This window comes from Otolemur garnettii, unplaced genomic scaffold, assembly GCF_000181295.1.
Source record: "Otolemur garnettii isolate 467f Iridium unplaced genomic scaffold, OtoGar3 scaffold00037, whole genome shotgun sequence".
Classification (NCBI taxonomy): Eukaryota; Metazoa; Chordata; class Mammalia; order Primates; family Galagidae; genus Otolemur; species Otolemur garnettii.
In genome coordinates, this window is record NW_003852432.1 from 965984 (window position 1) to 979293 (window position 13310).

Consider the following 13310-nt stretch of genomic DNA (forward strand, 5'->3'; position numbering starts at 1 on the left):
GAGCGCCGAGCCCGGCTGCCCGCCTGGTGAGAGCGCTGCGGATGGGCGCCGGGCGGGGGTCAGCGGGTCGGTGGAGCTGCGGTTGCCTAACAGGCCGAGGGGGCGTGGGGAAGTCGGGCTCTGGATCTCCAGTCAGGGCGCTGGGCGTCCGGGAGAGATCCGGAGAAACGCCACGGAGCGTTGCCCAGCTGCGCGCCTGGGCCGCCGCGACCGCCCCTTCTCTGGGGACTTGGCGGAGGAGACCTGCCTGCGGGAGCGAGCGAGAGGAGCAGGTTGGCCAGAGAGTGTGTACGAGTGCGTGGGTGCATGTGTGCCTGAGAGGGGTGGTGGGTGTGTAGGAGCGTGGGGGGCAACGATGTGTGGTGTGTGCTTCTACGGTGTGTCAATGCGTGTGTAGGGGGTGTGCTCCTCTCTGTACAGTATATGCTCAGTGTGTGTGTGTGAGAGAGAGCGAGAGGGAGAGAGAGGTTGGGAGCTCTCACAGCTTGGGTCAGAACCCATGTAGGAGGGAGGGGGCTCAGCAGGATGGAGTGCATGTGTGTGCAGGGGCAGGAGTGTACTGAGTGTGAATGGCTGAGTGTACCACGGGTGCTAGGTGTGGCTTTGTGTGTGATGTAAGGGTGCTGGGTGCACGTGTGTCCCTGGCTCACCCTCCCTTCCTCCACCAGATGTGTGCAGGTGGAAGGGAGAGTTCTGGGGAGGGGTGGGAGGTACTGCAGCTGCCCCTTGCTGGGGTGCTTGTCTGGCCTTCTCCCCTAGGAAGGCACAGATCAACCAAGCTACCCCTCCCCCCAAATATTGGTAGGGCCCTGGGGAAGGGAGCAGGCCAACCCCCAGGAAAGAGGGGAGGGTGCTTCTGCCTTGTTGGGACCCCTGCTTCTCTGGTGGGAACCTTGGCTGCCTTCCAGGCTACACCAGATCACTCTAGGCTAGGCTTCGCCCTCCTCACCCACCCACCCCCCACAACCCCCAAGCCTCCCCCGCCCCATGCCTCCCTGGCCCCCTCTGAGAGGGAGAGGGCCAGCACCTGAGATTGGGGATGGAGGTGGGGGGTGGGGAGGGCTTGCTTGTTCAGAGCTGTATGCTCAGAAGGGTGTGTGTCTCACAGTAGCCCCAGTAAATCTTTGAGGGAGGAGGGAAGGCTCACGGAAGCAGAGGGAGTGAAGGACGGAAGGAATCTTCATCTGGGAACCCAAGTCCATCCCCTCTGCTGTCAGTTAAGGACCAAGGCCACTGGCTGTAGTCAGACCCCAGTCCCACCACCAGCAGGTTGTGGGGAGACACTGCAAGGCAGGGATTTGTGCTGGAGCCTGAAGGTACAGAAAGGACTCTGCAACAAGAGCCATCATGTCTTTCTCCTTGGGCAGAACACTACATCCTGCCTCTACCACCTGCTTCTCTGTGATCAGAAGCCTCTCTCCGGGGCATCCCATCCTGGGAAAGGGAAAAGGGAGGGAGCAGCCAGGGCTCACAAGCCTTTCCTCTTTCTAGGACCTTCGTGTTCAAAAGACGCTGAAGAACTGAGCCCACTGCCCACCAAGGGCACCCACTGCCAGGTGGGGCCATGGCAGGGCATGGCTGTCTGGGGCTGGGGCTGTTCTGCTGGGTCTTGCTTGCTGTTCCTGTGGGCCCCCAGCCTGCCTCCTCTGTCCCAGGTGCCCCTCTCACCACTTTGACCCCACCACCTCAGAGTGAGGACTCAATGCTCTCTCTCAACCTGGGACTTAACTTTAAATTCCATCTTCGGGGACCTGCTGCTGTCTGGGGGAACCCTGTCACAGAAACCCAGTCTCTCTCTCTTGGGCCAGGCCAGGAGCCAGGGGAAGAGGTGGCCACTGGGCTGAGGACTGACCCCCTTTGGGAACTGCTGGTGGGCTCTGCTAGGAACTCTCCCCCAGAGTGGGGCTCCGCTGAAGGCAGCTCTACGCCCTGGGCCTTGCCCCTGCCTCCAGAGTCCACATCCCCCGTCTCTGGGCTAACCAACGGGCCCACTGCCCCCTATCAGCCAAGGATGAGCACTGTGACCTGGGACACTGCTCTGATGGCTACAGTACCTGCTTCCAGTGCTCCTAGGCCTCACCAAAGTGAGCTGGAGCTGAAGTTTGACATGGCACTGAGAGCAGGAGCAGCCCCAACACTTGGGCATCGGACACTTCCCCTGCTGCCCAGCCTGCGGGCCAGCCTAGCAGAGATTGCTGGGCGCCTGGGACCCTTTGGTGAGTACCCACCCCATCCCAAGGAGCCCCTAAGGGCAGCATTGGCAGGTAGAAGGCAACTTCAACCTGGGCTTCTTTGCAGCATTCTTTGGCACTACGCTGTCCCCACTCCGGAACTTCTCAGGTCTGAACACCCCAGGTGAAGCTACATCCCCAACCTCTGCCTCTGGAGTTTCACATTCTCCAGGTGAATGTTTTTTCATTGCAACAAACAGTTGTGGAATACCTTTACATGCCTCTGTGCTCAGGGCCTAACCAGCAACTCCCCATTGGAGGGATTCTTTTTGCCATTTTCTGTGTCCAGTTTGGTCCCTGTAGCTTAGCTCATGGTGTACATAAGCTTAGCATGTTGCTACAATTCCTGGGACAGTGGCTTCCTTAGGGCCAGCTCTGGGGAAGGGCAGGATTTTCTCCAAACCCCCAGAGGCCGAGGCCAGCTGGTAAGGTGGCACTTGAGCCCCATGTGCTCCCTTTGCAGGGCCCTTTGTCACCACTCTGTCCCCACCCCCAAAACCCCTGGAGAGGAAGCTCTCCAGCCCAAGCCTGCTGGACACAGCTGCTTCCCCAAATTCTGCCTTGATTGCAACAACATCACTAGGTAAGTGTCCAGTTCATTTGAACTGTCCAATTATTTGTTGAGCACTTTACAACATGTTAGTTGCTCATCAGTATTCTTAGACCCTTTTATTTCACTATCATCATAATAATCACCATTCCCTTCATCATTACATGGAGATATATATTAATGGCCGGAAAAAAGTACCAAACAGAGTTAAGTAATGGTCCTCTGAAAGTTTTGCAGTCACAGGCAGAGCAGGATGTAGACAGAAGTATCAGGGCAGACAGACACAGGAATTCCTTCCTGATTCCCATAGCCTCACTGCCAGCCCCGCCCTCCACTCCAGTTGGCTGACCTGCCTCCCCACACTCACTCCCATGTGGGGGCTCTCTCCTTTGCTGTCTGATCTGACATGACATGCTGTCAGATGTAGACAGAGCTGGGCACCTCACTGGGAGACACTGAGGAGGAGTGCTTGAGCAGACAGGTGCCACCTTCATTCAAGGGCGCCTTTCAGAACATGCACACAGATAAGCCAGCGATGCAGAGGAAAGACCACAGGCTCTGGAACCCTGAGACCTGGCTTTGAATCCCAACTCATGTACCTACCAGCTGAGTGACCTTCGGCAAGTTATTTAACCTCTCTGAACCTAAATTTTCTCACATATCTCACATCTCTCACCTATTTAATAACAGTACTTACCTTGCTGAGTTATTAGTAAACTTCCAGATAATGTAAGCTCTTGGCTTGATGCTAGGCATGAAGTATAATAGAGGCTCATTAAATGGTAGCTATTAACCTTGCTCCTTTCCCCTGTTGCACCCCAAATACACTTCCAGACCTTACCTCTCAGACACATGCCCCAGGCCCCAGGTGAGGGTGGGACAACATATAGCCCACAGGGCAGAGGACATAGGTGCTACAGGAGAGGTTCTGGTAGCTGAGGCCAAGGGAGCCATGGACAGAGACTTCTAGGCCCACCTTTGCTCTGCTCTTCACTGTGCTTGTGAAGCCTCTCAGCTACCCCACACTAGGTTCAGCAGTGGGAACCAGTGGTCCCCTCAGCTTCTTCCAGCTCCAGACTTCACCTGGCATCTGATTCTCTAGCTCACTCCAGCTGTAGTCACTGCCCTCCCTCAGAGAGTGGATAAGGGGCCTGCCATCCCTCCCCACTCTGTCCAGCCCAGTGTGCAGCAGTGGCAAGATCTGCTGTGGGGTAGGAGGCAGGCTCTGTGCCTCAGGGGAAGGATGCTGGCTGGAAGTCTGTCAGCCTCAGTGACAGCACTGGCCAGGCAGGTTTAATGAGTCTGGACAGTATCAGAGGTAACATAGCTGGGCAGGCTGATGGCCCTGCCCTCGCTCATCCTCCTGACTGTTGGCTGCAGGAACCCAGCCTCTCACTGGCTGATAAACCAAGGAGGGCTGTAGGCTTCCTAGAGAGAAGGCCAGTAGCTTTGCTCATGCCAGCAGCATGCATGTATGGGGTAGGTGATTATGGGACAATAAAGTGTCTCTGTCTCCTCTAGGATCTCTCTCTCCTTTTCTCTCTATTTCCCTTTGCTTCTTTTTTTCTTTCTTTTTGAGATGGAGATCTCACTATGTTGCCCTGACTAGTCTCAAACTCCTGGGGTCAAATGATCCTCCTGTCTCAGTCTCCTCAGTAGCTGGGATCATAGGTGTGTGCCATGTGCCCAGCACCTCTAACCTAGGTGCAGTTAACCTTTGATTCCTGGGCCCTCCTTTCATTAGGTGTCATTTACCTTGGTTGGACACAGCTTATATTCAGCCATATATACACCAAAATAGTTGCACAGGTCATAGCCTATTGAAGGACTTTCATACCAGTTGATCAGTACCTACTTCCCTTAGTCTCCTGAGTGTTCCCCTTTGCTCTCTGACCACCCTGGCTGTTCTGCTTGGCTGGCATCTGTACTATCCCAGTGAAATATTTTGAGTGTCACCCCTACAAAGAATATCAATCTTCTGTGATCCTAGAGGTGGGGGTGGGGGAAAAGGTCAGGGCCAGGCCACTGAATGGGCCGTAGCATCCAGAGTGATGTGACTTTCAGCCCTTTGATCTGGACAGCTGGGGAATAATCAGGCCTGATTTTTCTCTGAATGGAACTGCCCATTTCCTGCCAGGTCCTGCCTCACCAGTTATGCACATTGATATCCCATGTCCTCTCTTACCCTGAGTTAAGACGGGGTACAGTACCAAAGTAGGACCTCCTACAGGGGAGGCCTGCTCAGGAGAGGACCTTGGGAAGAGAGGACCAAAGATCACTGCCATCTAGGTTCTTCAGGTGGGGAAATAAAGGCTCCTTCTGGGGAAGTTTCCAATGGGGAGATAGGAAGTGAGGTCAAGTGAGCCATTGAAAGGTAGCATCTGGGTTTTCTCCTAACCACGCCTCACCTGGACCATAGCACACATCATCTGACCCTAAGGATCAGTGCCCCTTTTCACAACTCCTTCTCTAACATTTGAGCTATCCCTGTACTTTGCCTATTTTCTGGTTTTTATTCCTTTTCTGGATTCCTATAAATGTTGAAATTTTTTCTAGTTGCCATAGTTCTTGGGGATATAGATGAGAGATGGGGTTTTCTGTGGCCCATGGGTGAGAAGTGAAGATGGAAGAGGATAAAGTGGAACTGACCTCTGAGAGCTGCACTTGTCCATACAGTGAGCACAGGGGATGGGTAAGGAGTGACCGGTTGGGGCAGACTGGGCTCCCAGACAGGGTCGTCCTGCCTCTCTGCAGAGCCCGCAGAGGTCAAAGAAAGACCAAGCAAATTCATTCCCTTTGCAGAAATGGGTTGGTCAGGGGCCAGAGAATGAGGAGTAAGGGAGAGTGTGTGTTTGATCCTCTCAGTGCCAGACTGATACCATCCTTGACCAGCAAGCTCTCTGTTCCCAGCTGAGTGGTCTCTCATTTAATTGAGGCCTGGCATCTTAACTCATGTTCAGGGGTGGTTAGGCCATCAGAATGGCGTTATTTAAGCAGAATTCATAAAGTGAGACAATGTGTTGATATTTATTCACATGACTAATTATTGTCTTTCTAAGCAAGTTTAGGATGTGCTAAGGGCTTTTAAAACAGACCACGGCCTTTAGTTGCTAAATCAATAATTAGTTTGAGGCCAGAAGTGGTTACAGTCACACACACCCAAACTGATGACTGATTGGTGATGAACATTAGCCACTAACAATGACTCCGACAGTGTATGATTTTCCTCATACACTGAAGAATTATTATGTACTGGGCACTCCAAAGAGTTTTACATGCATCATCTCATTTATCCTCATACTGCCTTATGCAGTAGGTGCTCTCACTCCTTCGGATTTGAGGCATGCGGTGGAAGGGAACTGTCACATGCTCCCATTTGCAGGTGGCAATGACTATGTATGTGATTTTTTAGCTGCTTCCTCTCTTCCCTCTCAGTTTGTCCATTTCATCCTCCTCTCCCTTCTCCCCAGAGCCACTGTCTGACCCCCTCACTCCTTTCTTGTTCTCAGAATTGCTGTGTTTGCATGTCCTCAGCATGGGGCTGGTCATGCCTGGGGGTGGGGGTGCTCCTGGACTCTTCCTGTATTGTCCATCTGGGATATGGTTGGGGTGTGGCCAGGGACTTGGGGCAGAAGTCTGAATGTAAGGACACCCTTCTCACACATTCCACTTCTATCTTTTGTCCCCATCCTTTCCTGTAGCTGCAGTCCTGTTAAGCCTGCTAGGTGGGTGTGGGGAGAGGTTCAGCTTCCAGCATCTTCCCTTGCTGCCTGACCACAGGAAGACTCCTTGGGTTTAAAGTAGTGGTTCTCAACCTTCCTAATGCAGGACCCTTTAATACAGTTCCTCATGTTGTGGTGACCCCCAACCATAAAATTCTTTTCGTTGCTACTTCATAACTGTAATTTTGCTATTGCAGTGAATCACAATGTAAATATATGATATGCAGAATGATCTTAGGCGACCCCTGTGAAAGGGTCGTTCGACCCCCCAAAGGAGTCATGACCCACAGGTTGAGAACCGCTGGTCTAAATCTTTCTAACTCCTCTCTTACTCTAGGAAAATAGAATTTAGGGAACTTACTCCTCCCCCCTCTCTTAGCTGACTTCTCTTTCCCCAAGGGATGTGGGAAGATGTTGGAGGGTGGGGCTGGTGGCCTGAGTTAGCAAATCCAGAGCACCTTAGATACCTACTTGTTCAGGTGGCATTTTATCTACTTTGATCTCTTCAATTGTTCCTCCCTGGGACAATTCAAGGGCAATTTCTCAAACTCAGGTGAGTCCATCTTAATGTCACTTTCTGTAAAATGGGGAGGGGGGCAAAGGGGAATATATATTAAGGGACTTAGACTTGGCTTTTTGGTGAGTCAAGATGGGGACCACAGCCATTGATGAGCCAAGAGGTGGGGTGCAGCAGGCAGGAAGGCCAGTGAATGAGAAGGAACTGATGTTCTTACCTCTCTCCCTGCTATGTGTGTGCACACAAGTGCATCAGATTTTCCTCAAGCCAGTGACATGAGAGGAGCATGAAAAAGGGCCTGGGAAACTAGCTGCTCCTGGCATCAAGTTGAGGGTGGAGGTGACTGTCAGGGATGAAGAACAAGAGATAAGCAAACTAGTATTGTGAAGAGGTTTTAGCATCCTCTTACGATCTGGATTCTAGTTGCAACTTGCTAATATGTGACCTTGGGCAAGTAATTTTGCCTGTCAGCAGAGCCTCATTATCTTCATCTGCCAACAGGAGGGCTCATTTATTCAATAAATATCTGCTATATGCAAACTATGTGATAGAAACCATTTTAGGCATGGAGATTCAGAAGTGAACAAAGCAAACAAAAATCTTTGTTCTCATAAAACTTCCTTTCTGGTGGGGGATTGAATTGGAGGTAGCATCCAAAGTTCTGTCCAGTTGAAAGTTCTGCAACCTTCTTAAGAAAAACTATTTTAGTAGAATCACAAGTGAACAAATTTCGAGCTACAGTGGGAGGACTATGGAGTGGGAATTAAGAGAAAAGGGGGAGAATTAGAGCAGAAATTTCAGAGTGAGGAGTTTGGGTGGGGGCAGGGAGGCAGCAAGGGGTCTGATGAGTCTCTTCTGAGATAAGTGGGTCCTGGATACTTTGAGGGACTCTTTGGCACTCCAGATACTGGCTGTGGGGCTGGCAAGGGGAGCGCTGTATAACTGTCTCAGCCAAACATTCTTTGCCCACAGACCCCACCATCTCCACCTCTGGCTCAGATGACCCCTCTCCCGTCAGCCTTGGGAACCCATCAATACAGCCAGAGTGTGGACCTGAGTCCTGCAGCATGGGCGGATTGCCTGAACACGAGGGGCATCCTCCTGCCGCCTCGCTGCCCCTCTTCTTCCTGACGCTGGAGGCCGACTGGGCAGAGGCCAGGGCTCGCTGGGGGCTGGCCTGGGAGGCCCATGTGTACGGGGTAGGCGCGCTCTTCGGCCTTGTGGCCTTGGTGGCGCTGCTCGCTCTGGCCCTGTTGCCCTGGCGTTGCCCGCCCGGCGCCCCCTGCCTGGCGCTGCTGGACCTGCTGCTGCTCTCGGCCGGGACCACGCGGGCCTTCCCGCTCTTCTACGACGCTTATGGGCACAGGGAACGACTGCCGACGCTCGCCTGGTTGCTGCTGCAGGACCTTCCGCTGCCCTGCCTGGCGGCCGGCCTGGGACTGGCCTGCCTGCTGCTGGCCCGGCCGCGCCCCCCGCGCTGCCCCGCCGGCCTGGCTGCGCTGCTGTTCCTGGGGTTGGGGCTGGCCGCGGCCGCCGCCCTCGGCAGCGCAGCACACCGCCCGCTGCGGCCTCTGCGGCTCGCCTCGCGCGGGCTACACGCCTTCCTCGCCGCCCTTCTTTCGGGGCTCCTGCTGGCGCTCTCCTGCTGGCGGGGCCGGCGGCGGCGGGCCGGAGCGCCCCTGGGAGGGTCTGGCTTCAAGGGTGCTACCCCTCTCCCTCAGGCGCGCAGTCCCTTTGCCCCGCGGGAGTCCTGGCGACGAGCGGCGCGCACTGCCCCAGTGGCGGGCACCTTCGGGCTGCTGAGCGGAGCCCTGCAGGGCTATGAGGTGCTGCACGCCCTGGGCTACGGCGGCCAACCCGGCCTGGAAGGGCCCTGGCCCTGGTGGGCGTTCCAGCTAGGCCTGCGCCTGGGCGAGGTGGGCGTAGCGCTGCCGTTGGCGCTGCTGGGCCTCTACCCCGCGCTATGCAGTCCCCGCGTGCCGCCGCGCTGCTGGGCTAAGCTCTTCCGCTTGTCCCCAGGCCACGCGGCCCCGCTGTTGCCTGGAGGCTGGGTAACTGGGCCTCCAGATAAGGAGCCCCCGGGCAGTGCCATCGCGCGCGGCGACGCAGAGCTGCTGCAGCTGTGCGCCCTAGCAGGGCCAGGCCCAGGCCCGGATCTCCTACTACAGGGCTACCGCGGGTTCGAAGGAGCGGCGGTGGCGAACCCTGCCCCATCCCCGGCCTCCTCCCCCTGCAGCGATTACACCGTGGACTTCCGCCCTCCCTCCCCAATCAACCTGAGGCGCAGCATCGAGGAGGCCCTCTGCAGCGAGGCCCTACTGGCGCCTGGCCTCTTCCAGGGCCCTGCCTTCGGGGACGCCCTGCCTGGGCTCGGACTCTACCGCACTGCCTCACTGGGAACGAAGACAGCGGCCGGGCCCAGTGAGAAGACGGGGGAGGCCCCTGGTTCCCCGGCGCCTCTGGAGCTCCCCTCTCCTGGGGCTTGGCCCGCAGGCAGCAGCGCCTCATCAGGCTCCCTGTGCGGACTCTCCCGGGACAGCTCGTCCATGCTGCTCTGCTCCAGCCCCGACAGACCCCCGCGCTGCCCTCTGGTCCGTGTCCTCAGTCCCACGCGGCCCTCAGGAAGCAGCCCCAGCCTTCCTGCCTCAGGATCCTACCAGGCCCTGTCCCCACCCTCGCACGACTCCCCAGAGCCAGCTCCTGAGCTGCAGGCTGAAGAGGCCTTGCTGCAGGAGCAATTTCTGGACGCCTGCCGACAGATCGACGAGCTGAGCATGGGCAGCGACACCATAGACCTGTGAAGAGGCGGCCACTTCGCTGTGATGGGCCATATGCCCCTTTCTGGCGCCTGTTCTGCCCCAGACCTGCACACTGTAACCCTTCTCCAATCCTGCCTGGCTCAGATACCTCTTCCCATTTCCTTCCCCATCCAGGGTGGGTGGGTGGGTGGGTCAGCAACCAGGCTCTTTAGATTGGGAGTCAGCACCACCTGCTCTGGAGCCGTGCCCACTGATGCCCTCAGCTGCAATTCTAGGCTGGCAGGGGTCCTACTCTCCTTGGCATTCACCAGCAATAAAGCTCCAAGGTGCTCCACTCCTGACCACCACTCCCCACTCTGGTGCTGAGTGAGAGGGGCTGTCCTCAGGCCCCATACTCACCTCTGCCACATCCAGGAATCCCACCCCTGTGAGAGTGAGACTCCCTGTCCTCCAGGGCCCCATAGACCATCTAGAAGACTTCACAGCATTTTGGTGGGAAGGGAATGCTTTCAGAGTTAATTTATCAATAAAATATTTTCAGAGGAGAAAGGTCTGACCTTGGGAAAGCTTAGATGGGGCAACAGTAGGAATCACCAGAAGTGGAAGAGAGGCAGCTTTGGGGTGGATATGCCTCAGATCCCAGGGACCTTCACACAAGACCAAGGAGTCTCACCTTGTGTCTGAGATGAGTGAGGGTCCTGGGAGCAGCCTCTTGAAGACCCTGGTGACTCTGGGAAGTGGCTTTTCACAAAGATAGAACATGACCCTGAGAAGTGAAACAGAAATCCTATAGTCATGGATGGGAATGTCTGAGTTCCTAGGAGCCTGGATTCAGGTCCTGGTAGACCGCTGGCTAGGGACTAGTTCATGGTAAAGTCCTTCATGAAAATGTTGGTAAACATGCATAAGGGTCTGATAACCTTGAACCGGAACCCCCAGCACCACCTCCCTCCATCCCCCCACATTCCCATAGTTTGGGATTTCCAAAGAGGAAATTACCTTTTTCAGCCAGCAGCAGTGCCTCACAACACCCTCTCCTGCAGAGGACTCTCATCTCTCTAGGTCCAGAGCCTCCCTGAAGAAAGTCTGTCCAGCCCCAGCCATTCCCCAAAGCAGAAACCCACAAACACATGCAGCCACCAGGCGCTCCCTAATCCCTCCCTTGCCTGGAGCATTTGGCTCTGAGCTCTATGGTATGCATTTGTCATTTGGCTAAAATGCAGTGGTTTAGAGTGGCATGAAAACAGCATTGTGAATTAGGTTAGAAAATGAAAATCTGACATGCTTTGGCAGATGCCCTGCCCATCACAGGAAGACCTGCAGGAGTACACACACGAGACTCAAAGTGGAAAACAGGAATGTAGTTATTTTTCTTCCAACTCTGCCCATCAGCTTCTGAGGACTGGAAGAGGAGGAAGCCAAGAGGGAAGCAGACAGGGAGGCTGACAGGGGGTGGAGCCCTCAGCTAGGTTAGGTCCAATGCTGTAGGGGAAGGATTCAAGCCCTGCTTTCCTTGCAGATGAACATCTGTCTTGGCCAAGAGGAATGTTCAGGGCCTAGCACCTCAGATGGAGGAGGGGAATCACAGGGAAGAGAAATGAGAGGGAGGCTGTAGAGGCACGGTGGAGGAATGGTTCTGGAATGGTTTTGATTCTGTCTCCTCCATCACCTGGCGCAGCCCAGCTCAGAAATTCTTGCTGCATCGTCACTCTGGGCTCAGACCCAGAGAACTGCCAACCTCCTAATTACAGGCATTTCTCACTGGTGTCGTAGCAGGTCCAGCATCGGAGTTGCTTTGTATCATGCAAGGAGTGCTTGCTGCTCTGAGAAATTACTCCCTTTCTTCCCCACTTACCCTCCCAGCTGCCTCTCATCTGCCCCCTGCTCACACTTAGCTCTTCTCTGCCATCTATCTCTTCCTCACTCTAATCCTTGCCAACCGTTCCCTCTTACCCTCCCCTTCAAGGCTCCAAGCCTGAATACTCCCAGCCAGTCTCTTTGTTTGCCTGTTTTTTCTCTCTTGCTCTCTCCGTCATACATATACACATGTGCGCACTCTGCACATGGGACGCTCTGAATGGGGCTGTTGAGGGGAGAGGGATGAGGGAATTCAGCTCAGGGCTCACCAGCTTCAACACTTCTCTGATTTTCTGCAGCAAGAATTAGCTCAGCCTTTTGACTTTATCAAGAGGCCAAGCCTTTGAGATGACTCTTCTCTTCTATCTCAGGCCTCATCACTTACCCCAAGCAAGTTTCCCAGAAAGAGTCCAGGTAGATGCTAATGCATACACCCTTCCATTCTAAATCTTGGTCCCGTGGAGGACTGAAAGAGAAATCACTTCATTCAGACATTCAGTTTTTAAAAAATATTTCTTTTGAGACAGGGTATTATGCTGTCACCCATGCTGGAGTGCAGTGGCACGATCATAGATTATTGCAACCTTGAATTCCTGGGTTCAAGTGATCTGCCCTCCTCAGCCTCTCAAGTAGCTGAGACTACAGGTGGTGCTACCATGCCTGGCTAATATTTTTTAATTCTTTGTAGAGATGGGGTGTTGCCTAGCCTGGTCTTGAACTTCTAGCCTCAAGTAGTTATTCTGTCTTGGTCTCCCAAAGCACTGGGATTACAAGTGTGAATCACTAAAAAATATTATTTAATACTTACAGTGTGCTAGGTACTGGGAATAGAGAGGTGAACAGGGTGGACACCAGCTTTAAATTTATGAAGGTACTTTGAGAGAAGGCAAACATTAAACTAATCACAATAGCACAAGTAATTAATTACAGTTGTGAGGAGTGCTAAGAACGAGAGTTATACTGTATTATAACAAGGTTTAGCTTGCAAGGGGGAGTGGATACAGAGGAATGGAATCTGGGAAAGACTGGCTGAGAATAGCTCAGGCCTCTCTTATTTCCTATCTGGGCTTTTGCAGTGATGGATGAGGAGGAGGCTAGCAGTTTATTTCCCCTGGAAGTCACATTGCTGGTGTGATGCAAAGTACCATGACTCCTGCTATTTAATAAAGAATGCTGCTTGTATCCTGGGGAGATGGATGAGCAAATATTCTTGATTGAAGAAGCATGTGCCCTCCCTGATATAAATGGATAGGAGGGGGTGGGGCTTGGAGACAAATGGGAAAACAGGTCTGAACTACGAGTTGAAAAGAATAGCTGGGCTGTTGTCTTCCCAGACGCGCATAGAACCCTGCACTGTGGGTGGCTGCTGCCCCCTGATGGGCATAGAGACACCCTTTAGTTTTGTCCTTTAAGGAAGATATGGGTCCAAAGTATTTAAGGGATGTCAGAACAACCTTCTCAGGGTTCTTTTCTCTGTACATTTTGCAGCCAGAACTGGGAAGACCTCCCCACAGGTGGGGCCTTGAAGCTTGCAATTTTAATGTTTGAGGATGGAATTTTAATTCCTAAGGTTGTGGTGTTGAGTATGGTCAGCAGGGAAGGAAAAACAAGAGGGAGGAATGTGGAATTCCAAATAAATCGTGTTCAAATGACCCATACCATTTTTTTTTTTTT

At 53.8% G+C, this 13310-nt stretch overlaps 1 protein-coding gene across 1 annotated transcript; it reads left to right on the forward strand.

Annotated features, from left to right (window-relative positions):
* Window positions 1-136: 136 nt before the first annotated feature.
* Window positions 137-10324, forward strand: PRRT4 (proline rich transmembrane protein 4). The gene is made up of 5 exons (XM_003789759.2): window positions 137-272; window positions 1492-2216; window positions 2299-2403; window positions 2695-2814; window positions 7993-10324. Exons 2-5 carry the CDS (start codon window positions 1565-1567, stop codon window positions 9819-9821), a joined length of 2706 nt encoding a protein of 901 aa, XP_003789807.1. The 5' UTR covers window positions 137-272; window positions 1492-1564; the 3' UTR covers window positions 9822-10324.
* The last annotated feature ends 2986 nt before the right edge of the window (window positions 10325-13310 follow it).

Coding starts and splice junctions, on each gene's coding strand:
- PRRT4 (XM_003789759.2), top strand. CDS start 1,565: ATGGCAGGGCATGGCTGTCTGGGGCTGGGGCTGTTCTGCTGGGTCTTG. Junction 2,217..2,298: donor TGGGCGCCTGGGACCCTTTG/GTGAGTACCCAC, acceptor GCTTCTTTGCAG/CATTCTTTGGCACTACGCTG. Junction 2,815..7,992: donor GATTGCAACAACATCACTAG/GTAAGTGTCCAG, acceptor CTTTGCCCACAG/ACCCCACCATCTCCACCTCT.